The sequence below is a fragment of the Vidua chalybeata genome, chromosome 8 (assembly GCF_026979565.1).
Source record: "Vidua chalybeata isolate OUT-0048 chromosome 8, bVidCha1 merged haplotype, whole genome shotgun sequence".
NCBI lineage: Eukaryota > Metazoa > Chordata > Aves > Passeriformes > Viduidae > Vidua > Vidua chalybeata.
The window spans coordinates 19,639,961-19,667,331 of NC_071537.1; the positions used below are offsets into that span (position 1 = coordinate 19,639,961).

Sequence of the window (27,371 nt, forward strand, 5' to 3'; positions counted from 1 at the left end):
ATGCCTGGGTCTGCTCAACCTCTTTTTACATCCTGTGTTGCTTCGTGTGCACTTGTCTTTCCATGTGTATCTTTATGTCTTGTTTTGCATTTATTAGGCTCCTTTAATATGGCTGGTAAATCATTCAGGGTTAAAATTCACTACTATTCTCACAACATTATTTCCTAATCTTTAAAATATGTCAGTGGAAGAGCTTGAGGGTGACCTTTGACATCATAAATTGGAGAGCAGGTTGACATGAGAATGACCTCAAGAAAATCAGACCATAGAATCACACATCAAGCTCCAGAAGAGTCTGACAGGGACAAACTTCTCCCCTGGGTTCCCGGAGCAGGACAGAGAGGCTAAACCCGGCTTCTACAAACTTCTCCCTGTAGGCATTGGGAGAGAGGGGACCTATTTAGTTGGAGTAAAATGTGTGTGCCAACACGTTCAAGGCTTGCTGTAGCAGGTACAAGCATTTGGGGACATTTCAGGGAGTGATCGCACCCTACACTCCTGCACTGGGATTTTGCCGTGAACTTCAGTAGAAGCCAGGCTGGAATCTAAACTACGAGCAGCATTTGGGCTCCGAAAGACCCATCAGTGGGCTGGAGCGCGGTGTTTTTCGCACAGCCGGTAGCCTCCGTGTCCCGGTAGGAGCGGCACAGTATTGACAGAGAAGCTCTTCTCGGTACCGCCTAGAGCCGCAACAGTGCGTGCGGTGACTAGCCTGTGATTAGGCATGCCCTGCAACTGCTGCTCCATCGTGCAGCGGAACGCTTCCAGCTGCTTCCAGCTGACTACGGACTTGGTCCCCCCCCAAAAAACTCTGTCTGGCTGCTAGCTCGAACTGCAAAACCCGAACAGGCTCGCCGCGCCGGTGCTGAGAGGAGCGGATGCTCAGCACGGGCTCCAGGTACGGGATGGCCAAGCACTGAGCGAGGCGGGCAGTTTGTGCGGGGACAGGCGCAGTGGATCGGTGTACACGTCCAGGAGCGCCGTGTCCACGCACCGGGGCTGCCGGAGCGCCGAGCGCCGCGCCCGGGACGTGCCCCCGCACCCTGCGCGGCGCGCGGGACGGGGCGGGGCCAGCGCGGGACGGCGCGGTCCGCCGCCCTCCTCGACCAATCGGAGAGCGGAGCTGCGGCCGTATGTAAATGAGCCGCGGGACGATTGGGCGGCGCGGGCGGGGGGCGGTGCTGGGGCGGACGGCGCTGGACGGGGCGGGCGGCGGCGGGCGCGCAGCTGGAATGGGGCGGGCGGGAGCGGGGCGCCCGGTGCAGCTGGCGGGGGGCGCCGGCCGCCCGCCATAAAGTGAATGGCCAGGGTGAATGGGAGGCAGTCGGCCGGCGCCCTCCGCCTCCGCCCTCCCCGTGAGCCGCGGGCCGGCAGCGACTCGCAGAGTGGCTGGGGAGCCGGGGGAATTTACTTTCTGATAGCGGCAGAGCAGCTCGGGGCGTGGGGCGGCGGTCAGCTTCGCTCCTCTCGCAGGATTAAGTCCGCTCAGCCGAACCCGCATCTGGAGCCACTGTAAGTGCCTTTCCGTCCCCGGCCTTCTCCCCTCCTTTCACTCTGAGCCCCTTCATACTAGCCCGGCCGGCCGTAACCTTTTCGATGCTGGCACAGAGTAAGAGCATCCCCGGTGGGGTGGCTAGGTGTGCTCTGCTCGACAGCACGGGGTCAGCCCCAGTCCAGCGCGAGGTCGGCTTTCCGTCGCCTCCCGCGTGTCTAGGGGCGGCAACCAGGTGAGAGCGGGCGGATAGAGCCCTGCCTTGCCATCCAGAAGGGGTCCCGGGGCTGTGCGCGGCCGAACTGTCCCCTATCGCTGCCGGGAGCGCTGCCCGCCTGGCAGCGGGGCGCGGCGCTTCCACTGCTCTGCCCTTGTAGGGCCCGGCGACCCCCTACTCGCCGCCGTCGGGGTGCCACAGCCCCGACCGCCCCCTCGGGGTCGACGCGGGCCCCTTCCCGTCCAGCGCTGCTGTAGTCTCTCGCCGTTGCTAAACTTAGTCATTTTCCACTCGAGCGAGTGGGGCAGGGGACTGTTTAAATTAGCCGGGATTCGCTGTAAATAACGCCGTTGCGGGCTGCGACTCAGCTGTCTGCAGGGTCCGGGGCAGAGAGGCGCAGGGAGCAGAGGCGGGGAGATGTCGCCGGGGAAAAGGAAGGCAGCCCGACGGCTTTTGGACAGTTGGATAAATGATATTTATGTAAGGGCTGGCTCCTGTTTACAGCAGAGCCGACCTCCCTGTAGCGCCGGGGAGAAACGAGCCGGCCCCGGCGGACGGAGCGAATCTGCCCCGGGACGCCGCTGGCTGCGGCGCGCCGGCGGATGGGGTTCCAGGGACCCGACCGGGTCGGGCTGCGGGGAGGGAGCGCTGATCCCGCGTCAACTCTGCCGGGAGCATCGAGCCTCCTTGCAGGAGCGCGGCTGCTGGGTTACTGCGGGCAGAACCGGCTGTCGGGCCTCCGGGCCCTTGCACGGGCTCTCCCGCCTCCCCGGCGCCGGGGGCACGGCGCAGAGCGGCGTCCCTCCGTCCTGTTGAGTGCCCGGGAAGGCCGGCCAACGGTAGCGGGCTCCCGGCGGAGCCCGGTACTGTCCGCTGCCCCGTCTATTTCTTGCTCAACGAGTGCCGCTCCGGGGGAAGAGCCAGCCCGCCAGTGCGGCATCCCCTTGTCCTTTCCCCCGACCTCCTCCTCGGAGCGGGACTAAGGAACGGGTGCGTCCCGGCTGGCCGCAGCTCCGGCGAGGGAGGGCGACCGAGGCGGAGGCCGATGCCGGCGCTTCGCCGCAGCTGCTGGAGCGGGCTCAGGGAGGGGGGCGGCGGGCCCGGTGCCGCCGAGCAGGGCACACCTGTCGGCCGTTCACCCGGCGCCCCCGCGGCTGGACAGCTGAGGGGACGAGCGGGGAGGGGACTGGATTCCACCTCCCGGCCGAGCCAGGGCCCTGCAGAGGCGCTGACGGGGGTTGCCGCAGCACCCCTCCCTCCCCCCCGCTCCGCGGGGGTTAGGCAGCTCGGGACAGCAGTCCCTTGGCCGGAGCTCCCGGGGCTCCGCAGCCCTTCCCCGCCCGGCCCGCCGGGTTACCAGGTGCAGAGCTCGGCTCCTCAAGGGAGCCGCAGAGGAGCACGCTGCTTCAGGACGCCGGTGCCCCGCATAGCCTGGAGGTGAGCCCCCGGCTGCCGCACCCGTCTGATGCTTCGAGCTGGCAGTGCAGAAATCAAAACTTATCCCTCATCTCCTCCCCGTTATTTCACCTGGGAGGGAAGCAGACTTCCGACTGATGGGTGCACGACCCGTCCACTATCTAAGTGGAGTCCAGTGCTGAAAGCAAAGAGAGGAATTTGGCATCCCCCAGACAAACTTGTGGGTCTTCCACACATGGCCCTTGGCCTGGAAGACAGGATCCTAGGGATGAAATGGCTCTCTCCCATCTGCAATTTCGGGAGATACTAGAAGCAACTGCTCAGGAGGGTGTCTTTCAGAGTCTCACCTCTGTTCCTGTCCCATCTTCCCAAGACAGGGACAGGACCACCTTTTCGGTGATGGGATCAGTGTCTCCCTGGCTCCCGGCACCACGTCCAAGCCCCTCAGCCTGCCGGTGAGCTGAAGTGGATAGGTGTTTGTGCAGGCTTTGATGGTGCCTCGCTGTGAGGGACAATAGGCTGCCTCCTGGCTCTGGAGGGAATGTCCAGTTTTCAGTTTTCATAAATGTCTGCTGAAGAAGAGCAGAGTTTGATTTTAATTTTTAAAAAATTATTTTTCAATAGCAAATTGTCACACCATGCCCAGTACTCCTCATAAGGAACCTCACAGAGAGATGTCTTTCCGTGCCAGCCTGGAGAGGGGTCTGGGCAGTTTTTCCTGCTGTTATTGTAGTTCTTGGATTTGCCTGACCTGCAGCCCAGATTCTGCCCATGTAAGCCCACCTATATTCCTGTCCAAGGCACTGGTTTAAAAACCAATATTAATCTTTGTCAGAGAAACTGTTGCAAGCCTCAATTAATATCTATTACATTTCTATAAGGGCTTAATTCAGGCAATTATTAGATCGGCAAATTGTGACTGGATTGCAAAAGTATTGGTTAATATTCCCTATGGAGAGCTGGCAAAAAAACCCTTGTATCTTCTCTCTGTCAGATGCTACCCAAAACCTTGAGATTGAGAGGTGAGGCTGACTTTGGAGACTGCCAAAAAGAAAAAGCCAGAAACCTGATCTAGGAGACCGCTCCAAAAGGAAGATGAGATGAGCAGGGGACATGAGGTCTGTCTCGTGACCTGGCACATGTGCCCTGGCCTTGGGGACAGGGGAGGTACCTGGGTCTGGGAACAAAGTCCCAGATGGGGAGAATTGCTGGTTTCAAGCTGTGCGCTCTGCATCAGGAAGGCAATGGGATGAGATTGTGGTGCCATGGAGGGAGGAGGGTCAGAAACAGGAGTCTGTGGCGTCTCTGAGCAGGCTCAGCTATTTATCTGGCTGTTTAAAAATGGGAGATTGCTATTTACTTAGGGCCTGATAGCAGAGGGGGCAAAGCTCCCCCTCTTGCTGTGGGCCTCTGGAGCTGGTGGGTATTAGGCTGTGCCAAGGCTGGGCATTTGCTGTTGGCTGGGGAACAGTCTCTACCAGCTGGTATTAAAGTTCGTGCTGAGGCTGTTGGAAAAACCCTCTATTGTCAAAACCCGGCCGAAATAGGCTGGGGTTTCGGACGGCTGGAGAAGGAATATTTCTGAGGCCAGTCCGCCACACTTCCCTTCCTCTTCTTTGTGTGCTGCTCCCCCTCACCAGCACCCCTGCCCTCCTCCCGCCTCACCTCTGAATATTAATGCCTCTGGCAGATTGGATAATAATGTGACTGGGAATTGAATGAAGCTGGTTATTAGCTCTGGGCTTCCTTGGGGCATTTAAGGGAGTCCACAGGCTGATCCTGAAAGCTTGGCAGCACAAGGGACCAGGGCCAGACTCAGTAAAGAGGGGGGTCACCTCTGTGGGAAAGGATTTGCTTGAATCCTCATCTCCCTCTGACCCCAGAGGAGGACAGGTATGGCAGCCTAGCCAGAGCAGTTCCTGTGGGATGGTTAGCAATAGATCTGCTGGGTTTCAGCAAAAAAAAAAATTAAATATGAGAAGTTTTTTTTCAGGAAAGACCTAGGAGATCTAGCAGAGCAGATGCTAAGGAACATATCTGTTATTAGGCTTTAAAAAGAGGTGAGGAGTGAGCAAGAGAGGTCCCTCTCTTCCCTTCCCATCAGTGTCAGAGTATTACCAAGCAGATTCAGGAAGAGAGCCAATCCTCTACCCCTAAACAGGAAATTTCCCACTGATTTGCAGGGTGTAGGTTCATCTTTGGAACACTCATTTATGAAGAGCTGAACCTTATGATCTCTCTCCTCAGGAGCCTCCTAGCTTTTCTATACGTAGATCTCTGGATGCTTTAGCATGACGGGAAATATCCCTGTTGAGCAGAGGAGAAACTGAGCTCTGGCAGAATTTCCTGATCTGAGTCAGAAATACAGCCTCTGTCCCTTGACCATCAATCTGATGCTCTTTGCTATCTCCTAAACCCCAGCTCCATCAGAAAATAAACATTTACACCCCTTTGAATAGTACAAAAGAGGAGGGAAACCAGAGCTGGATTTGCAGCAAGTGATATTCATTTTGTCCCTCTGATTTTTCAACTATTCAAAATGTTCTGAGATGCATTAATGGGACTGCAGTTACTGGGGATCTTAGCAGATCCCCAGCTTGGGGAACCTGGGTCCTGTGTGCACTAAATTAACCCCTAAAAATCACCATAAGGGCTGCTGTGATTGAGACACCTGTTTGTAAACCCCTATCAAACAAGTTCACAATCCCAAACCTGAGAGCCTAAGAAATACTTCTGTTGGGAGAATATAGCACATATGCCACTCTAAATCACATAGCACTGATCCTATAGGCTATTTTTTTCAAATACATACACTCAATTGCTACTTGGGGAGCTTCAGTGGTGTGGCACAGGCTGGAATGCTCAGCACCTGCCGAGCTCTCTGCAAAAACTGAAAAAAAACAAAGATGGAATGAAACAAATGACTAGAGGTTTGCAGTTACTTCTACCTCTCTCTCTTTCCATTCCTTCTTCCCCTCAACCTTATTTAAAACAGAAGCAGCCTTCCCACCACCCATTGCCTTTTCTCTCCTTTGCAATGCTGCCATTTCTATGAGTCTAATTTTCTTTTAAAAAAGCTGATTATAAATGACCATTGTGAAACATGAGGATTTAATGGTAAATCAAGTTGACCTGTCTGCGTGTGGACATTTTTATTTACTCCTTTTTTTGAAAAGCAAATAAACATAGAATCCCTCCCACATAAAGCAGCTCCCCACTTAGATTTGAACAGAGTTTAAAAGAAATCTTTTTTGTTTTAGCCATTTTTATTTCCTGTTTGTTTCTGAGCTTAGACTTGACAATGAAAACCACATGAAATTCCCTGTTTGTTCCATCAGTTTTATTTTTGGTGCCACAATATCCCAACTTCCAGTTCTGTGAGTTGGGTTTGGGTTTGTTTTTTGTTTGGTTTTTTTTTTTTTTTCATTTATTTTAAAGCTGGTTTTTTTTTTAAAGTAAATGCATGGAGGTTTTCTTCAAAAAAAAAAAAAAGTTTTTAGAGGACTGGATGTAGTAGGATAATTTAAAAAAATTTGATTGTTAAGGTAAATTAATCGAGCTATAAAGGTCGGCCACTGTATGAATCCATACCTAAGCAGAGAGAAATACCAAAGCGATGAAAAATATGGACTTTCGTGTCCCTTCTTTTAAAAAGGTTTTACAGCTTACTTTGTGTTGGGTGGGTTTTAATACCGGTGCCCCAGTGCCTGCGCTCAGATATGCCCGAATGCAGACCAGGGTGGGAGCTGCAAGCCGTTCCCTGGCCCTGGAGCTGCAGCAGAGGCTGCTCGCAGGGTGCCAGGGTCTGCGCGGGCAGCGGCGTTTTCGGCTGTACGGCCCCGTCCCCGGAGCAGGCTCGCCCGTGGACGAGACGTGGTGTGACCCAGGCAGCAGTGTTGTGAGATGGCTCACATCCTTCTGCCCCATCCCTTTTCTCTCCAAGCCGCTTTGATGGGATTGCCCGAGGGCCAGACTAGCTGAGTAATTAGGGCTCTGCAGCTTCCTCTCCTACCCACCCAAACTGCTTACCTCCCAGGGCTCCTCCGCATGGGATGCGGCCTCGAGCAGATGGAAAAACTGAGGATTTGGCGGGGGAAAGGTGGTGGTGGGGGGGGGTGGAGGAAAGAAAAAAAAAGAAGCAGACTTTGTATACAGTCCTTAGGCAGCACACTCCCACATTTCAGGATTCCCAAAGTGAAACCTCTTGCTTTTGCTTTTGCAGCGACTGTTGTGCCCTGGATTTAGCGAGACATTTTGCCACGGCCTCGAGTGGGGCCTCTGGGCAAGAGGCTCCGGGAGAAGGGCTGCTAGCCCTCTCTGCTTCCCCACCCGCCCTTCTTCCTCCTCGCCCCGACTCGCAGAACCTTCGCGGCCGGTGTACGACAGGAAAAGCGGGCGATCCACGGGCCCGATCCTGCCGGCACAGGCCTCGTGCGAAGCACTGCGGGATCGGCCCCGGTAGTGTTTGCTAATTGCCTTCCTCGGCCCCTTCAAACAGTGTCTGGGTAAACAGGCTGACCTTCAGGGCATGTTGCAAGGTCCATAAAGATGGAGTGTGGGGAGGGAGCAAGTTCCAGCATCCCTCCCGGAGCCACCCTCCTCCTGTCCCAGCCCTACCAGCTGCAGTATCGCAAGGAAGAGGGGAGGCATACTGTAAGCTGAGATCATCCACTTGTTTTATTCACGGCAGTCTTCATTCTGCAAGGATCTTCTTGCCAGAGAGCTTTAAACAAAATTTAAATACAAATTACTTGGGGGTAAAAAAAAAAAAAAAAACAAAAATCATCAGGAAACTTTACAGCCAAGCACAGCAGACATCGGCTCCCTCCAGCACTGCCGGTTTGTACGGAGACAACACATCCCTCGGAGCAAGCCAGCAGTTTCTGGGCTCTTGTTTCCTTAACCAACAGAGCTGCTCGTTGGCCATGGTGGTTGGTGGGGCCATCACAAAACTCCTGGCAGTTACCCCTTTTCCCTTTGCAGCTCTGCAAACCGCTGAGCTCTGACAGGTTTTTTAAAACAACAATCTAGTACCATCTCTCCCCCCAAAAAAGCTTCTTTCTACCTGCTGGTTTTGCTGAGTTCTGTCTTAGAACAAATGTTTATGATCAAGTTGAAGTTCTCCAGAAAGGATTTCCAGAAGTGGTGCTGGATGGCAGACACTGGCAGCCCTACAGTGCACAGAGGTCAGACAGCCATAGTGGTGTGACATGTTGGTGGCAGGGCATCCGTCCCAACCTTCAACCTCCTGTATTTACCCACTTGATGATGAACTTTCTTGAGCGTGTTTACTAATTGTGAGAATCATTTACATCTTCGATAACATCTGATTTATCCACTGCCCTTCATCTGCATACAAATCTCCTAACAGCAGCTGGAGCCACAGAGCTATCTGGGCCTCCCTAAAATGAGCCAACTTTACAACCACAGAGATACCGAAATGACCCAGCCCCACTTCTGCAAGCACTGCCCCCATAGGAATCAGGCCAGTTTCCTTTGACTGCCAGAATAATTAGTCAAATTTATACAATCACCCAACTAAATACAGCAACACATACCGATTTGCTGATGCCAGGCCCTGGGGGCCTTCGCTGCTGCATGAGCAGCGCGTGTTCAGCTGAGCTGCAGACAGGCTGCCTGCACCTCTCGTTCCTGCCCGGGATTCTGGCTTGCAATTGTCTCATCTTGCTCCTGGCTCCACAAGACCAGATCCCTATCCCTTGCACACTATGGCTGTGCAGCTATTTCTCTCATGCAGATGCAGGCAGATCCCTCAGTAGTGGCATGAGTTGCTTTGCAGCTAGCTTGATGGGGCTGCAGGAGTGGGTAAGGGCAGGTGGAGATGAACGAAGTCAGTATGTTCCAGCCAGGCCAGTGCTGGCACTCCACTTTAGCAGATCCTTTATTTCAGTTGCAAGATTTTCCCAGACAGAATTTCTTACTAAAATCAGCCTTTTTTCTCCCTTCCCCAAAACAAAGGGATTAATTTCCCTAAAGGACTTCTCTTTTCCTGTAACTGCAGACTGTGCTGCCACTCCTAGCACTCCTGCATGGTGAATCCACACCATGCCAGCAACTTTTTGCAACTGAAAGTTGTTTGGGCAAAACTGAGTTTTTGCTGATTTATTTTGTTCCAGATGCCTAACAAACAAAGTAAGCCATAACAAAGCCTGGCCTTATTAATATAACTGCACAGTCTGTCAGAATGAAAATCCTAGTCCTGGTTGATAGATTCAAGGTGCCAAACAGCCCACTGAGGCATAGTGTCCAAGGGACACTGGAAACACAGCCAGACACAGTGAGACCTGAAGCACAATGCTTACAAGAATTCAAAACTATGAATGTTTAGTTTAGAGGAAAAAAAGCCAACTTTGCAGAAAGTCTGGCAGGGCTTTTCTTTTGTGCTAAGATTAGCAATTTATTTCCAAATTTTGTGTGCCATTTCAGAAACTATCCAGGTATGCCAAGGGTGGCACTGAGGTTCCAAAGATACTATTGTAAAGAACTTGCTTTAAGCCAAGCCCAAGCACATTACCCTGTCTCTGCAGAAGCCAGTGCTTCAGCTTGGCAGGGTCTGCACCAGCCCAGGGTATTGCAGACACACCTGTTGTGGGGAACGATGCACTGTGTATGGGGCATGGTGACATCAGGGCGCTTCCACAGCACAGGGACACAGCGCAGCCCATCAAATCAGCGAACAGGACACATTCCATTGTGGGCTTTTTTTGCTGTGGACATGGGTATGGAGCTGTCAATCCTTGGGACATTTCCATTGTGATAATCCTCTGGAATACAGGCGGTTTATTAACCCTCTGCCACCCAGAGCAGAGGTTTCAGCCATCATCCTCCTCTGCAGCTGGAAGTTCATGTCAATGTGAGGGAAGCAAGTGGGAACTTCTCTTTAGAGCCATGCACAAAAAGAGAAATAACCTGGACCCCCTTGTCAGAGAGCTGCCAGCTCTCAGGTCCTTGCTGCCAGCTGTGGTCAGGAAGCCTGGCAGCAAGTGCCTGGGCTACTGCAGTTCCATGGCACCATGCACAGCTCTCACTGCTCTGTGGCCCAGTCCATTTGTGGGGCAGTGCCAGACAACTTGCTCTGACAACAAAGCCACTAAGTGCCTCAGGGAGCTTTGGCAATTCCTACTGATGAGAGGAATAAAACCCCTAAACCATGTTCTTCAAAGCAGCACACACCACTACGAAGCCACACTCAGGAGCTCAGGGGTTAGTGCCCAGCTGTAGGGACTAAATCGAGAAATAAAGTTTATTATAACCTGTGACTCAGCCCTTGCTGGAGGTCAATGATCCACTTCTGAGTGTGCACCCGAAACCACTACTCAGGCAGCCTGGGGCTGTGCACAGCCTGATGTTTTTGGAGGCAGGCAGCTTGTTCTCCTGTCCCATAATGGCCCTGCACTCCGGGTTACCAGTTGGCCGCTGCTGTTTATCTTCCAGTGATTAATGGTTGCTCTTGGTTCCTGCTGCAATTCCATTAAGTTTAGAGATTTAAAGCTACACGGAGATGTTTAGCAGTGGGTGACCATGGTCTCCCCATAGTAATATTTCTATAGTCTCAAGGAAAGAAATATTAACTCATTTTGCACCCCATCTTTCTTGTTTTCTAGCAGTGGGGAAAGAGCCCCTCACAAGGCAGCACTTGTGTTGGCCAGCAAAGAGAATCTGACTCTTGGTTGCTGCATGATTTGTGTGCTGTGCTCATGTGGCACTTGTAATTCCAGCTCACAAGCACTCTGATGGCACCATTGCCTGAACAAGCACAGGTATCCAGAGAACAAAATGCTCTTCCTCAAGAGAACAGGCACACTCCCAATCACTTCCTCTTTGACAAGGAGCAGAGGGAGAGGCAGGGCCTGTTCTACCTTGCCTCAGCCCCTCACGGGGACCAAAGTACAGAGGCAGATTATCTTCCTGAAAATGTACATTTAAATAGAAGCCCAAATGTTTGTCTCTACTAAAACTAAGCCAGCACACAGGGAACACGAGCATGGGAGGAGTGAAGCAATCAGCAGTAGTCTGACTTCTGCGATTGATGGAGCAGGAAGAGACAGCTCTGACCCTAAGAATCTAGTGTAACATCATATCTTCACCTCAGGGGATGCAAGAATGAAAGGACACTTCCCCCCAAATGATTGCAGAGCACCGTTCAGCCTGAGGGGTAACCCTGAACTCTTTGTGGAGATCAGCAATTCCAAGCAGAAGATTCAGCTACTCTGGCCCTGTCTGGAGGCAGGAAACTCACAGATCCACAGGGTTGTACTGATCTGCTTGAGAGAGGCCAGCTTAGTGCTTACCTGCTATCCTTGTGTCATCAGTGGTCATTGTGCTGGTATCTTGGAACCTGAAGCATCAGGTCCTTGCTGAAGCACCCCTGCATGCCCATGTGAAGTCAAATAACATCAAAACAATGCAAGAGACAGCTTTTCACTTCCAGATCAACCTGCAAAAAGCAGGTCCAGCAGGAAGCCTGCTCCCCAATGGCAGTGCAGAGAGTTGAGCAGCACACACTAGTCAGTTTCTAGGCAGCTCTCAATGGGCAAGATCCGCATCACAAAAGCCACCTCTATAATTATCCTTACTTGGCTTGAAGTCAGCCTCTATGTTTCCTTCCCACCCCTTCAAAGACAAAAACACCCAAGCAAAATCCTCTTTACTCCCAGATGATGGAGCAGTGTGTTACTGAGAACCAGGAGATGGGTCACAGGGACCCTTGTTTCTGTTTTCAGGTAAGCAAGGTTGCCCTCCTCACGAAGGAATGTCCTCCTTCTACTGCCTAAATGTCCCCAGCTTGAGCAGTCAGGAGCTGACACAGAAATAGAAAGGGGGTACATTTGAAAAGAGAAAAGGCCTAGAGCCAGGATTGTTCTTCCCCTGCCCTCCACCATGCCCATGGAGGAGGGCCGGCAATTCCCTGTCTGGCTGGAGGGTCTTGTACGGGTGGCCACAGCATGTTCACATGGGCACCAAGGAGAGCACACACATGGGCAGTGACTGGAAGAAGAGATGTGTTTGTTACAGGTTTAGGAACCTTTATCTCAGGGGCAATAACACATCAGTGGAAGGAGTTACGGGTGCTGGAGCAGACTGGGAGCCATGGCTAGTTTTACAAAACTGAAGCCTCTGAGGAGCCTGGCTGCATGTTGCTAGTACAGGAGCTGTCCCTAAAGAAACTGTTCTTTTGTGTTAAAAGAAAGTGAGATGAAGAGTCAGATGAAGACGGTAAAATTGATTTTATCTAAAAAAACTTTTGAGATGCCAATTTCACTGATTCCTTGAGAATCAGTGGGCAAACAACTTAGTAGAAATGCCATGAAGGTTTAGCATTGACTTTTTTAATGTCTCTGCCTACAGCAAGATCTAGCCAATGTGGATGAAAGCACCTTTTTTAAAATCCAAAAGGGCTGTATAATCTAGAAGAATACCTTACAGCCTTTTGTGTCAGTAGCATGGGGTTGCCTTTGAGTAAATACATTGGTACAGAGCTCACGTGCTGTCACAACTGCAGACTTTTCCTGCTTTTATAATCATGTTGAGTAGATCCCTCTCTCTCCTTGCTTTTGCTTCTCCATGACATGCTCAGAGCAAACTGAGAAGGCATTCCTTAATGCCTCCACATACAGCACATGCAGTAGGTTATGCAATTACATATATACATCATATTCTCTCTGAAATCCTCCTGCTTTTAAATTCAGTTCACAAAGCAAACTTGTGCTCAGCCACAAGTCCCAGTTTAAACTTGAATACTGGCCACCCTTCATAACCAGTTTTAATCTAAGTGCCTACTGTATCTCTGAGGCAGGCTAAGCATGCTATGTTGTGTCCAGCAGATTGGATGAACTTTGCAACCACTGCATTGGTGCAGCCCAGGATGGGGCATAAATTTTCAATACCAGGACTAGGTTCTCCTGAGCCTCGTACCTTCTGTTGTCATTTAAGCCTATTGAACCTTGCCTATGTAAGATACTCCCCCCTGGTTTTCCTGTCTTCACTCTAGTCTGTACAGATGAAAGCAATACAAGATGTCGAAAAAAGAGCAAACAGGCCCCTACACAGGAGGATACTGTCCTTGAGTTACAGCAAGGCAAGGATCTGAATTCCTCCTTAAATTGTCCAGTACAGTGTCAAGCTCTAGAAGAGAGGAAATTGTGCTTGACAGATGCAATCATATGCAAATGGCTGTAGAAGAGGGGAAATTATCATCTACAAACATTGGGCAGAAATTCCATCTGCTGCAGACTCAAGAAGGGCTCTTAATAAATTCTGAGACAGCAAAGTGACACACATCTTAATCAAGACTTAATCCGTGGAATTAATTCACTGCGCGTTTCTGCATAATTCTGAGAGTAATGCTAAAAGCCATGGCAATATCAGCAGCAGATGGACTCCCCTACTCCATGCAAAGGTATTAAAGAAAACACAGCCCCTGTCACATCACTTCATGTATGTACACACTGCAGAATGCAACAGGGCTGTGCCTGGTTGCTGGCAGGAGCTTAACACAGCCAGCAGACATCAAAGGTCAGGCTTGCCACAAAGTGGAAATGGAAACCAGCCTCATGGCAAAGCCGGAGTCCTGACACTTCTCTCCCACAGGAGAGGAGAAGCCTAGAGCAAGGCAAAGGTCTGGGAAACCAGAACCAGGTCCTGGTTTGTTATGTGCTACTTCCAGAGAGCACTGACTGAGGTCAGTGTTGAGACTGTCCCGCCAGTACCTGGGAGAGGCGTTGGACCTCTCAGGCAGTGAATGGAGGTCAAGCCAAGTGAAGAGCAAGGGAAACTGCAGGGGTTTTGTGAGCAAAATCTGCTGCACAAGCCAGCCAAATAACCATTAGAAATGGCACCTTTCTCTCTCATCACAGCCTGGAAAGCACACTGCAGGTATGGGGATCAGCCCTGGGCCCTGGCAGCAGCCTTGTGCAAATGGACTAAAGGAGGCTTTAGACAGCTCTGAAAATACATTCTTAGTCACTGTCATCCACGTCCAAATGAGGTGCAACAGCTATGTGATTAATCTCTTGTTTACATGTCTAAAAACTAACACAGTCCAGACTGTCTTCAGCACATTCCCTCCCTGATACGCATGGATTTGAGGGGCTGGGCAATCCTTCACCACCCAGGATCCAGTCTTCACAACTGATCTCCACCTAAAGCTTGAAAGTTCCAAACCCCTGGTCCAAACTTCCCTAAACCCAGGGGTCCCACATCCTGGCACAATGTATCAGCTGTTGTGTCTTAGAGGAAAAGGATCCCTGGCTAGGAAGGTGAGGTATCAGCTGGGAGTGGCCAAAGTTTCAGAAGCTGCTGTGGTCCCCTCAGATTGATCCAGCCTTCATAAACTGTGCACCGGTGGCAGTGAAACATCCTGCATTTTTCTGGGTTATGATCCAACATTCAGATTAGGAGCTAACACATGGCCAGCTCACCTTTCCAAGGGGATGTAGCCAGGCTTGCAACACTTACTGCCTTGTGCCTGCCTCTTCATGAGCATCCAATGTTGTCCAGAACAAAGTGGTCTCAGCTGAGCTCCTTTAGGAAATACAGGTGGAGGGTGCAGGGTCCATAAGGAAGTGAATGATGAAAAGAATTGGGACAGAGAGGTGTGGAAAGAGATGGCAGAAGAGTCACAGTGGTTCCTGCAGTCATGGGGAGCAGCACTGACAGCTTCCCAGTTGGGATGCTTTCAGCCAGGGAAGATGGCTCACCAGCACAGGCCAGTCTCTTGAGGGGACAGGGGGAGCCTCCAGTCAGGATGATCTCGGCCTGGAAGCAAGCTCCTGCTACAGTCAGGACCACTCATTCCCAGGCACCCAGGCGTGTGAAATGTGATTCCCATGTTAATTCAGGTTCCAGAGGTCCTTGTGTACCCCAAAGGAGTCCACTTGCACTGTCTGGGTCTCTGCTTGTAGCAGTGGCTGTGCAGGCAGATGTGCTTTCCTATCAGTGCCAGGCACAGGAATGCTTTTCTTTTGGGATGTGTGCATGTAGTGCTCTCTGAATAGCTTTGCTTAGGCTTGGACAGCTTGTGGAGAAACAAGGGAGAAAGAGGAGGGAAGCTGGGCAGGGAGGATGGGAGAGGTAGGATGACTGGGGAAGGTGCTAACAGCCCTTGGCTCGCCCAGAACCACTTCCTCAGATCTCCATTACACAGCATGCTCCCGGCGTTGCTATTTCAGTCTGAATGTCACCTATAAATTGGAGGCTCTTTCTCTGAAGGCTGCAAATAGAAGTGTCACTAGATGATCTTTGATTAATAGGGAAACTCAGCTGAAAGCCCAGTATGTCCATTTTCCAGCCAAGAAACTCAGAGGTGTCCAAGGATCACATAGGGATCCTTTCCTTTTCCTAGACCTTTCCTCAAGGCAAGTCCTTGCTGGAGGTGGTGAGGAGAGGTCACACACACATTGATCTCTCTGATCACCCTGTGACTACTGTTTTTCAGATTCCTCCTTCTCCACCACCCATCCCTACCCCATGGATTTCAACCTGCTGGCAGACGCGGAGGCTCGCAGCCCAGCCTTGTCTCTCTCAGACTCTGGAACTCCTCAACATGAGCACAGCTGCAAAGGACAGGACCACAGTGGTGAGTGCAAGGCTCAAGATACAAGAAAAACCCTGACCCATCCTTGTCCTTGGCTCTGGGTGGCCAGTGGCTTGTAGTGCTCCCAGAGGGACAGTTTCCCATTGTACTGGGAGCCAGAAAAATGCCATAGCAGCACGGCTGTGCCAACAGGAAGGGGAAAGGCATAAGGGTCCATATTGCAATGACAGCTATTGGGAGGATGAGAACATCATCCCAGTGGCAGGGTCATCTGGCCCTGGCTGCAGGAAGCCACTGTTCACAAGGGTACAGCCCATGGCAGGTCAGAGCCAGGCAAGTCAAGTCACAGACCAATCAAGATTACTTCCTTCCAACACAGGAAGTATCCAAGGCACAGAAGGCTACATCTAATTTTAAACTGCTTTTTTTTTTTTTTTTTTTTTTTACCTCTGTTTAAATTGTTTGGGTTTAAACTTTCCATGGTAAAGGTAAACCTTAGGCTGAACTTTCCAGGTGCAGGTATTAAGATGAAGGGAAGCACTGTCTTGCTCCTGCTTTAATTGAAAAATTCTCGTCACTTGTGCCTCTGACCATTCCCAAAGGCTGAACAAACCCCAAGCCTGCTTAATTCTTTATCAGGCTCTGAATAAGGAACATCACCATTCACACCTGTTCAGAAATCAGCTACCAAATGCTATGGTTTCCTCTGGATTTTACATCTGTCCGGTTACCACTCCATCCCTTGTTATTCTGGATGTGCCACGATGCAAAGCTGCTTCTGCCAGTGCCAGCATGAGGGAGTGAGGGCCGGGGACAGCCCGCTGCTCTTCGTGTAAAGCCTCCAGGCTCACCCGCATGCAAAAGCTAATAAGCATAATGATGCAGATTAAAATTCCCCAGAGAAAGTATCATGAAGGGAGTTATGCTGGGATAACTAGAGTCACAGAATCCACCCAACAAATTCCCCACTGCACACGTACCTTAGTTGGGCACATCCCCAAGCTCAGTGGCTCCTCGTCAGCTGCTTTGGATGCATGGCAGTGTCTCCATTCAAGTAGCCTTCCCTATTGAACCCACCCTGGCATGCTGTAGAAGTGCCAATTTAGGCACTGACTTTTCTTTCCATTAGGCATGAGCAGCTAATTCCAGCTATGGCCACAGTCGTTTCACTGAGTGGGCGAATGTGTACAAGATCTATTCCACAATCTATTTTGGGGTGACAATAAGCATTGGATGCCTGGCTACATCACTCCCCACTCTCTTAAGCAGTCTAGAAATAAAATGGTTCTGGGAGGTGACTTGTCAACATTACCTGTGTGCAGATGCTGACAGCTTGTGCCTTTGCAGCAGAAGCTGATGGCAGCCATGCATCAGCAGGGTCAGGCAGAATAGGGCTGACTACCAAGGGCTGCCTGGAATAGGGGCACGGCTGCACTTCTGGCATTTCTTGACTCCCCTCAAGAGAGCAGCCTCCCTACTTCTCCTTGGCCCTGCTTCATTCATCCACACAAGTAAGAGATCCAGAGGAAGTGAACACAAGCCTTGCTTGTCTAGGCTCAGCACTCAGGGATCTCAAGTGTCCTCCAGTTGTATGGCATGGTTAGTGACACCCCCTTCTGTTAGGTTTCATCAGCCAGCACAGGTCAGGGGAGAGCAAGGATAAGGAATGAGGGAGGTAAAGAACTGCCCCACATCTCCCCATATTGTGCTCCTCAAGCATGGATTCAAGGCACCCAACATCCTTTCTGTAGGCTCCTTTCTTTCCCTGTATCGCCACAGTTTGGGTCCCCACTGCAATCAGTCAAAACTCTGCACCTTTTACAGAGGACACTTATTCCCTGCTTATAGAAGAAGCAGGAAAGAGATGACTGTCACACAGAAAGAAACACAGCTAGCAGGTATGGAAACAAAGAGAACACCAAGATGAACTGCAGAGATTTTTCAAGGCTCGAAGTTGGGATTCCTACTTCTCCTTAGACTTAAGATTTATGGAAGGTAGCTATACCAGAGGGTGTTGAGGAGATAAATACCAAACAAGATACACTGTGATCTCTTTCACCCAGATGTAGCCCATAAACTAGTGGTACCTTCATTCCATTTTCTTTCCCTCTTGGTATAGTTTCTTCCTGAGTGAAGAAGGGCAGTCCTGGGCAGGAATTCTCAATAAGGGCATAGCCTCCTACTTCACAGCAACCCCTTCGGAAATGAATATTTGTCAGGGACTTTGGTGAGAGCACATCCCCTGTACGCATCAGGCTCCTAATTAACCCAGGCTCAGCAGATGAACAAACAAACCAAATGTTGCCCGTTCATCTGTATTGAGCATTCCCAATAACTAGCTCAGATGGGTGGCATCACTCCCTGTTCAATCTCTTTTGGAGATGAATAGTGCAGGAATCTTCTGCATCCAATACTGGTTTAGAGCACTGAGCTAGAGAAATCAGATTAATCTGATTGTCAAGAACCACTATAAAAATCCACATTAAGAGCACGCTTCCAAGAGTTCTGCTGAATATGGGATCCAAAACAAAGATGCTCATGAAAATGAGAAGAGTACCACAAGACCATAACAAAGCTCTTTCATTCCACTTTTCAATTCCTATGTCTTTGTTTCAAGAGTGTGCTGGGAAAGTTCTTGTACAAGTATGCCCTGGATGGAAACACTAACTGGTCCTGATGCTAAGAACAGGACATAGCACCTTCCTGCTCAGAAGAACCAACTTATAACCTGCTGCTGTAAGCAATGGCCATCTCACTGTCCTTGCATTCACACTCCTGCTGATGGATAGCATCAGACGTGCTATAGAAGCAGAGGCGGCTGGTGGGGAGCAAGCCACTGACCACACCCAGGGTTTCCTCCCTGGAGAGCAAGCACCTCTCCTGCAAATGCTCTCTGCAACTCCAGCATTGCTCCCCTTGAAGAAAGGCAAGTACAAGGAGAGTTTTCCAGGAACAGAAGGAAAATATTTCTGAATTAACAGGCTGTTATAGGAAGAGGGTAGTGGCACCAGGTTCCTGAGACAGGAGCATCTTCCACAAGCTATAGCTTTCTTCCAGTATAAAAGAAAGTGCCAAATTTGAGCAGTTAGGCACTCTATAGAGGACAGTTAAATGGGAGATATTTGTATTTGCATTCTGCCCCTATTTGCATTTTGCCTGCTTGTATTTGCACAGCCCCCAGAAAGGGCTGTGGCACAGGGAAGCAGCTGGCTGCCCACCTCCACCCACAGCAGCCAAAAGCTCAGCAAGCAGACATGGACTTGATGCCCAGAAGGAGGCTGAGCTGTGATTTCAGTGAGATATCAGTATGAACACTGGAGAGTTTTGAGACTTTAATGGACAGTGAAATGAAAGACACTGCCTCTAGGAGAGGGATCCATGGATCAGGAGGATGGCAGGGGCAGAAAGACGGGGAGATGCTGGAGTGCTCCATGGTAAGGTCTAAGAGAGGCCTTTCCCTGTTTTTTAAAAATCAAAACATAGGCAGTTAAGTAAGAATGTAAAGGAGCAAGAAGGTGAATGAAAATTTGTGCTCCTCAGGTTTGATTAATTGGAGAACCCTAGCTTGCCATCAATTTGCAATTTGCCTTTTCTCATCCCTTGTCCACAGAGACAAGACTGGATCTTTTGCTGTGTCCTAAATGTCAATTTTCTATTCAGTTTTTCTAAAGGACACCTTAGGCAGAGAGTTTTAAGTAGGTTAAGAACCTTCTGATCTGGATAAGTTCTGCCACTGTCTCCCATGTGAACTGTAAATGAAACTGAAATACTGGAAGTTTGGAAAATCTAAATCCAGTCACTTGGAAGCTAATACCTGTTATGGCAGTTAAACAAAGGCAAGCTGTGCTGCATGGAGGGGGCACTGGTTTTGGTGCTGGGTGGATGCCTGCTTGCAAGGACAAGGGAGGGAGATGGGACCACTTCTGGTGGCTGCAGTGGAAGGGTTCCTCACTGAGCGTGCACTTGTTGCCCCAAGGATAGGCTCCCCAAGTGCAACCAAGCCCTCAAAGTTAACTCAGAGGATCTCTCCCATCTTTCTGTTTCTCACGCAGACACTGAGAAGTCCCAGCAAAACCAGACAGATGACTCCAACCCTGAAGACGGCTCACTCAAAAAGAAGCAGCGGAGGCAGAGGACACACTTCACCAGCCAGCAGCTCCAAGAGCTGGAAGCCACTTTCCAGAGAAACCGTTATCCAGACATGAGCACCAGGGAGGAGATTGCAGTCTGGACCAACCTGACAGAGGCACGAGTCCGGGTAGGACTGCAGCCCTTCCACCTTCCTGGGTCTGAGCTTGTGTGGAAGAAGCCTGCTGTGATACATGACCAAGCTGTCCCCAAACCAAGGAAGGAATTAGAAGCACCAGAAAATGTCCCTGTCTTGGAAACACCTCACTAGGGTCTGCCCTTGAGATTTAACACGTCCTGCCACACACATACCCCCTGCTGGTGGTGGCTTCCCCATCCAGAGCCGCCTTGCAATTATACAGGTAGATTCAAAGCCCAGGCTCTTCCCCACAGAGCCCTGCCTGCTGGCTACCTCGACCCAGCAGAACCTTTCCTTGTCTTGCAGTACCATCAGTCCCCAGCCTTACTCTTGCTGGAGGGCATATTTTTGGGTTCCCAAACCAATGTGCAGTCACAGGCATGGTGTGGCAGGGCTCCAGCTGGAGTGAGAGCTTCTCTCTGCTACTAGAAATATGAGTTAGCAGCATCATGAATAGCCTTCCAGCAGCTTCCATGCTCTAGAAGTTATACTGTTTGAACCCCTCTAACACTAACAGATTTTCCTCTTAGAAGACAGACCTATAACACCCCACTCTAAGCCAGTCCTGAGGTAAAGTCGAAAGAAGAGAAGTTATTTCCTTTGTTCAGCAGTTTTCAAGACACATTCCCCAGATACTTTGCTCCCAAGTCACACAACCCTAATCCCTCCTCCTGGATGTGGTCTCTTGGAAATACAGCAAGTATTTTCCTCTCTTTTTTCTGTAGAAAGGGCATCTGTTTGTTGAGTGAGGTGGGTTATTCTGTGTGTTGTGAAATGGCAGTGGTTTAGGTTTCTGTTGGTTGACTGAGGACCTCCTGATGATTTCTGCTGGGAGATGACTCTGAAGCCCAGATATCTTGCTGCAGCTCTTTCCTGATGCTCAGCCTCTCATCTCCTTGGGAGCATTGCCAGCCCTTCAAGCTCTTGTCTTGCTTGGCAAAGAAACCAGAGCAAGGCCCCTTTCAAGGTCAGCCAGAGCAATTCCCATGCCCTCCCTCTCTCTCTCTTGCAGGTCTGGTTCAAAAACCGCAGAGCTAAGTGGAGGAAACGAGAGAGGAACCAACAGGCCGAACTGTGCAAGAACAGCTTCGGAGCCCAGTTCAATGGACTGATGCAGCCTTATGATGACATGTATTCCAGCTATTCCTACAACAACTGGGCCACCAAGGGGCTTGCCAGCAGTCCACTCTCGGCCAAGAGCTTTCCATTCTTCAACTCCATGAATGTCAGTCCCCTCTCCTCCCAGCCCATGTTCTCCCCACCCAGTTCCATCACCTCAATGACCATGCCTTCATCCATGGTCCCTACTGCTGTGACCGGAGTACCGGCCCCAAGCCTCAACAACCTGGGAAACATCAATAATCTGAACAGCCCGAGCCTCAACTCTGCTGTCTCATCCAGTGCCTGTCCTTACGCCTCAACAGCCAGCCCCTACATGTACAGGGACACGTGCAACTCCAGCCTGGCCAGCCTGCGGCTGAAGGCCAAGCAGCACGCCAACTTCACCTACCCAGCGGTGCAGACAGCAGCTTCCAACCTGAGCCCTTGCCAGTACGCCGTGGACAGGCCTGTATGAAGGGCTGCCCTCTGCCAACCAGGGACTTGACCTTAGCCTGACAAAAGGAGACCTTTAGCCCTACAACAGCGTATGTCCTGCAGAGAATGAGTGAACATAACAGCATAAGAGGGAGACAGGGAGAGAAAGAGAGAAAAGAACGAGCAGGCAGACGAACCTTTATGAAGATTTGTCTATTGTATGGTGAATTTTGACTGTCTTTCCCCTTCAAAACCCCTTCCCTTCTTGCCCACCAAACCTTCTCCTCCATGGTAAAATAAACCAAAAGAGTCTACTGGAAGCCCCATGGGGAAATAGAGCCCCAACAAGCAGGGTGCCTGACCCATGGGAAGCACAAACAAGTATGTTTCAATCTGCCCCTCCAAGCCCCACAGGGGTGAGCCCCCCAAATTCCTGGGACAGCACAGGCAGCTTCACACCACCCCTGCAGGAAATAGCCAGAGACAGGACAGCTTGAGGGGGATTGCCAGTTGGTGCTTGGCTAAACCATATTCTCTGCACATGTGCAAGATTTCAGTGAAAGATATCTTGCCCATTTATTTATCATACAGCCAGTAAGGAAGCCTTGTCTCAGTCAATTATCATCTCTTTATAATGCATATATACACATGGCCCTTCAGACTTGAAACCTTCAGGAGCTGGGGGTTGTAAGAATATAAAATATGTGTGTATATATATATATATCTATCTTATGTATATATACAAATACATATAGAAACATTAAAATATTCCTTCTTGTTTTGGATGTGAAATAACCTACACAGTAGACCTTAAAACCAAAATCCCTGCAAAGGAAGCACATCCAGTGAGGCAGTGTCCTGGCTGTCATGCTTTACTGCTTCAGTCATCTTGGTCAGACACACTGCTGCCAGCATACATCCCAAACATTCCCATCTGCAACAATCAGCTCCTCCTTGCACATCTCCTTCCCTTTCCCAAATCCCATTTCCAAAAAAGATAATAAAAGTTGGCACAAACCCTTTAAGCTTCTGCTTGTGTGGTTATTGAAAGCACAAACCTGCATCTGAAGATTCTGAAATCAAGTGCCAGCAGCCCAGGTAAAGGTGAGCATCCTTAGAAGCACCAGCATGAGGCAGTCCAAGCTGGAGTAGAGGCTGAAGTTTGGAAGAGTACTTCATGTTCCTCACTTACATATCAAACACCTGGCTTCTCAGAACAACAAAAGCCCTCATACACAGTAGGAAGAGGAAAACAAGCCCCCTCCGTGTTCCCTGTCTGCATGCACCCAGTGCAGCAGGAAGGTTGAGCCTCTTCTGGCTCAGGCTTCTCCACTGTGCTGGATGGAGCCAGTGCCTTTGGGCTCCCACAGCCCAGGGCAGGGGAATGCCCCCAGGCACTCTGGCTCCGAACAGTGGTCCTCAGGGCAGGTGCCAGATGCAGCAATCTGCATCTGCTCTGCTCAGCTTCTGTTGGGAAAACTGTAAAACAGAGGTGGCCCTCTTAAGCTATACAGGCACCTGGAAAAGCTTCTGCTTCAGCCAATGCAGAGGGAGGCAGCAGATCCCTCTGAGGGCCCAAGGAAGCTCCACATACAGCAGGGGAGCAGGGCATCTCTACCCAGTGCAATCACCTTTCCCTTCATCAAGCACAAGCTCCAAGGGAAAACACAACTCCAATACTTTATTTTCCTCTTTAGAGAGAAAAAACAGTCCTAAAATATCTTCACAACAAACTGTCCTACCAGGAAGAACAGGACAGGCAAATCTGACATAACCCATGTTCTGCAATGTTGTCAGCATGCAGGGATAAAGCAAGTTCTTTGCTAAGAATGGATCCTCACTAGGACACAGTAAGAGGTCTCTCACAAACCAAGCACATAAACTGCTTAGTTTTTGCCAAAGCCTCTCCCACAGTTCAGTTGCTTCTGAAGGTATTTGTGAGCAGATGCTGAAAGCAGTCACAAGTGTCAGCTCATCCTCACTGTAACAGATTATTCTTGCTCTGAGCTAATCCAAACTCTGGGAGCCAAAATATTCTGCACTGAAACAGCTACCAGTGGAAAGGGTTCAAAGATCAAGTGTAAACATGTAAAACATAAACATGGTACATCCCAGACCATTTGTTTCATTTTAACCTGGATCCTACCTTGCTGCTGGGCACAAGTGCTGTTGAAGTAGATTTAGTGGTTAATCTCCATTCTGTGCTGGAGCTGTCACCCAGCAGCCTTTCCACCAAATACACACTTCATCTTGGTGCTACTGTGCTTAACTCCCTTCTCCGACACAACTCTTCCATCTATGGGAAGAAAGAAGGGCCTGGACTTCTCTCTAATATCCTCTCCTTCACTGAGTCCAACTCATAGCAGAGTCCACCTTTTCTCCCTGGTAACCCAAGACAGGGGTGCCACAATCCTCTCTTATTGCCTTGATGAAGAGCTGATCTCTTTACACACTTGGTCTTTCCCCTTCTCCTTTTCCACACACACTGCACCTCTAGCCTGTGCTTGGTGGTTCTCTATGCTGCTCTGATGCTTGTGGAGGTCCTCTACTTGTCCCACAGAGAAGATGATTTTTGGCTGGGGGACACAGTACAAGACTTGGCTGCTGACTGTTTCAGGATTCAGTGGATGAAAGATATGTCCAACTATGACAAGCAGAAGGCCAGCTCCAGCACTTGGTTCTCATTGTCTCCTCTGGGAGCCAGTGGGGGAAAGTCAAGACCTAGTTTAGGTCCTGATTTTTCAGCCTGAGGTTTTTCATACAGTCATTTAAATTAACATTACTCCAGACCACTCTGATTCCTGAGCAGGACAGACTCAGTACCCACACAAGATAACTGGTACATGTGGCCAGTGGCTCTGCAGCCTGGCTAGTTGACTCAAGTTTTTCCTTCCCATGCTGTATGGAGAAGATGGTGGGGTCTGTTCCTTCAGTCAGAGGTATTGCACCATGTAGGATCCAGACCAGATGGCAAACCACACACCAGCTCTGAGCTGAGAGCACTTTGTACAATGGTACCCTAACAACTGACACAACCATGGGGAAAACCTTAAAATCTACAGAAAACAGAAGTGGCCAACAGCAAATAACTAATGGAGCAGGCTGGCAGCAGAGCGCTCTGCAGGTGTCTCCTGTCTGACAAATACCTCCTGCCTTCCTGGTTCAGCTAAGCCAGTTCAGCCTCTCACATTCAGCTTCTTCCCCACGGGCCAGGACTCGGACATCATGCTCTCGGGTCCAGCTCAAGCACAGCAGGTATTCTACAGCCCTTAGCCAGGACTTCTCTCTCACAAGCCCCCAGTACCTCCCCAGATGTATCTTGTTGATACTGCAACCCCAAGCATGTGATTTTTAGCAGGATCCCACTTATTCTGGAGACCTGTTAGGCAAATAACTTTGTCGTTGGATACTTCCCAATCTGCATATTTAACAAGTGCACATTCTCCTCCATCATCCAAATCATTAATGGAAGTGCTGAGCAAAACCAGACCCACAACAGATGTCCCTGAATTTCACTCAACAGACCCCTTCCTTCTCAACAGTAAACTGTGGATAACTCTCTGGGTATAATTATCCAGTGGGTTTTGTACCTACCCAAATACTTTATAGATCCTCCTTAAAAGCCACTTGACTGGCAGCCGAAGATCTCTGTCACCATGCCCTTACCCTGTCAGAGAGGAAAATTGAATTATTTTGACCGGATTCTGTTCTTGATAGAACATAGCATATCTTGTGTCCACATAGCTCCTGTTCATCTCCACTGTTTATATACACTGAAATTATTTTATCCAGTTGTTTGTTTGTTTGTTTGAGTTTTTGGGTTTTGTTTTGGTTTGTTTGTTTGGGGTTTTTTGGTTTGGTTTTGTGGGTTTTTTGTTGTTGGGGGTTTTGTTTGGTTGGTTGGTTGCTTGTTTTTGTGGGGTTTTGGGGCTTTTTTGTGGGTTTTTGGTGGGGTTTTCTGTTTGTTTGGGGGTTTTTTGTTTAGGTTTTTTAAAAATGATTTTTTAAGGGGTGATTTAACTATGAGCAGTTCCTGGCTTTTGGCCCCAGTCCCGATTTTGAAGAGGGGGGAATTCCAAGGGAATTCTCATAGATAACAATTACTAATTCTGGGATTGCTTTGTGTGAGGTTCACCACACCGAGAGGGTCTGAAAAAAATCCCGTTTGTGTAAATACTATCTTCCTTGCACTTTTCTTATTCAAGGCCAGACTTTAGCCCCCATCCACCAGCACGGCTTGTGCTCCCCGCTCGCCCGCAGCTGTGTCTGAAGGCTCACATAGAGCGCACCGCCGCCGGGTGTCCCCAGCAGCTGCCCTCGGTTCCTCCTCTCAGCCCAGAAGCAGCGCGGCACCGGGCCCGCTTCGTGTCCCGCTCGCACAGCCGAGGATGTTCCCGCTCCCCTTGCTTGGTGCGTGCTGCCAATAGAGCCCCGAAGCGCGGCCTGGGCGCGCACCTCCGGGCCGCTGCAGTACGTGTGAAAGCTGGGCTCAGACAGGTCCACAGGCCTGAGGGGCGGCTCTACTCTCGGTCCCAGCCGCCGCTCCGGCCCGGGGCCGCCGCGGTGCGGGTCCGGCCCGACCCGGCCGGCTGCGCCCTCAGCGCGGGCGGCGGCGCCGCCTAGCGGCGGGCTGCAGGGAGTGCCGCGCTCCCGCCCTCGGGACGCAGAGGGCCTCGGGGAAACCTCCCCACAGCCGTGACACCCAGAGAGCCCCGGGGAAACCTCCCCAGCGCCGTGACACCCAGAGAGCCCCGGGGAAACCTCCCCACAGCCGTGACACCCAGAGAGCCCCGGGGAAACCTCCCCAGCGCCGTGACACCCAGAGAGCCCCGGGGAAACCTCCCCACAGCCGTGACACCCAGAGAGCCTCGGGGAAACCTCCCCACAGCCGTGACACCCAGAGAGCCTCGGGGAAACCTCCCCACAGCCATGACACCCAGAGAGCCTCGGGGAAACCTCCCCACAGCCATGACACCCAGAGAGCCTCGGGGAAACCTCCCCAGCGCCGTGACACCCAGAGAGCCTCGGGGAAACCTCCCCAGCGCCGTGACACCCAGAGAGCCTCGGGGAAACCTCCCCACAGCCGTGACACCGAGAGAGCCTCGGGGAAAAGCTCCCCAGCGCCGTGACACCGATACGGCCTCCGGGGTAAAACCGCCCCCCTCGCTCCCGCCCACTCCCCAGCCCGGTTTCCCAGGCTCTCGCAATCTGGAGCTCCGTCTACTCCCGTGCCTGCAGCGCGTCCTCTGCCCGGCCCGTGCCAGAGCTGCAGGGCTGCTCCCCGGCATCCTGCTCTCCCCGCACACCCCTTCATCGGCCCCTAAGACAAGTTGTTCTGGCTGTGCAAGGGTCCTCAAAGACACCTTCAGCAGGGAACACGGCTTCCCCCTGAGCAATGATTCCTCCTCCTCTGCCAAGACCACGTAAGGCAGTTTAGGTAGAAAAAGAGCAACTGTGAACACACCATTTCTTCAATGTTTTCTCTGGCCAGGCCCAGAGAATTGTGGTGAATGGAGATAAATCCAGGTGGTGGACAATTGCTAGCGGTGCTTCCTGAGGTTCTGTTTTGGGGCCACTCCTAACATCTTTATTGATGGTCTGGACATGGGGATTGAGTATATCCTCAGTAAATTTGCAGATGACACTAAGCTGGCTGGGAGTGTTATCTCCTCAGAGGGAGAAAGGCTCTACAGAGACACCTGGACAGATTCAATCAGTTGGCTAAGGACAACTGCAGGAGATGAAGTGCTGGGTCCTGCACTTGTCTTGCAGCAACTCCAGGGACAGCTAGAGGCTTGGGGAGAAGTGGCATGAAAGCTGTTCAGAAGAAAAGGACTTGGGCTAAATATGAACCAGCAATTTGCCCAGGTGGCCAAGAAGGCAAATG

General features: G+C 50.8%; 1 protein-coding gene and 1 long non-coding RNA gene across 7 annotated transcripts; one reads left to right on the forward strand and one right to left on the reverse strand.

Annotated features, from left to right (window-relative positions):
- Window positions 1-726: 726 nt before the first annotated feature.
- On the forward strand, window positions 727-22,509 carry PITX3 (paired like homeodomain 3). 5 transcript variants are annotated; one of them, XM_053949468.1, is made up of 5 exons: window positions 727-898; window positions 4,120-4,243; window positions 15,583-15,723; window positions 19,734-19,939; window positions 20,961-22,509. In XM_053949468.1, exons 3-5 carry the CDS (start codon window positions 15,615-15,617, stop codon window positions 21,522-21,524), a joined length of 879 nt encoding a protein of 292 aa, XP_053805443.1. In that variant the 5' UTR covers window positions 727-898; window positions 4,120-4,243; window positions 15,583-15,614; the 3' UTR covers window positions 21,525-22,509. The 5 variants fall into 5 exon arrangements, with proteins under 5 accessions (XP_053805443.1, XP_053805446.1, XP_053805444.1 ...); XM_053949467.1 differs by lacking the exon at window positions 727-898 and adding an exon at window positions 3,078-3,146; XM_053949471.1 differs by lacking the exon at window positions 4,120-4,243.
- Window positions 3,139-26,074, reverse strand: LOC128791665 (uncharacterized). Of its 2 annotated transcripts, XR_008432111.1 has the most exons (7): window positions 25,940-26,074; window positions 25,079-25,151; window positions 7,778-7,848; window positions 7,155-7,202; window positions 5,938-6,015; window positions 3,473-3,697; window positions 3,139-3,303 (listed from the first exon to the last, which is right to left on the reverse strand). It is a non-coding gene; the product is annotated as an uncharacterized LOC128791665 (long non-coding RNA). The 2 variants fall into 2 exon arrangements; XR_008432110.1 differs by having other exon boundaries at window positions 3,139-3,697.
- Between the last annotated feature and the right edge of the window lie 1,297 nt (window positions 26,075-27,371).

Excerpts from the sequence above, each read along its gene's own strand:
- PITX3 (XM_053949468.1), top strand. The coding sequence starts at position 15,615 with ATGGATTTCAACCTGCTGGCAGACGCGGAGGCTCGCAGCCCAGCCTTG. Across the intron at positions 15,724-19,733 it reads CAAAGGACAGGACCACAGTG|ACACTGAGAAGTCCCAGCAA; the intron begins GTGAGTGCAAGG and ends TTTCTCACGCAG. Across the intron at positions 19,940-20,960 it reads TGACAGAGGCACGAGTCCGG|GTCTGGTTCAAAAACCGCAG; the intron begins GTAGGACTGCAG and ends TCTCTCTTGCAG.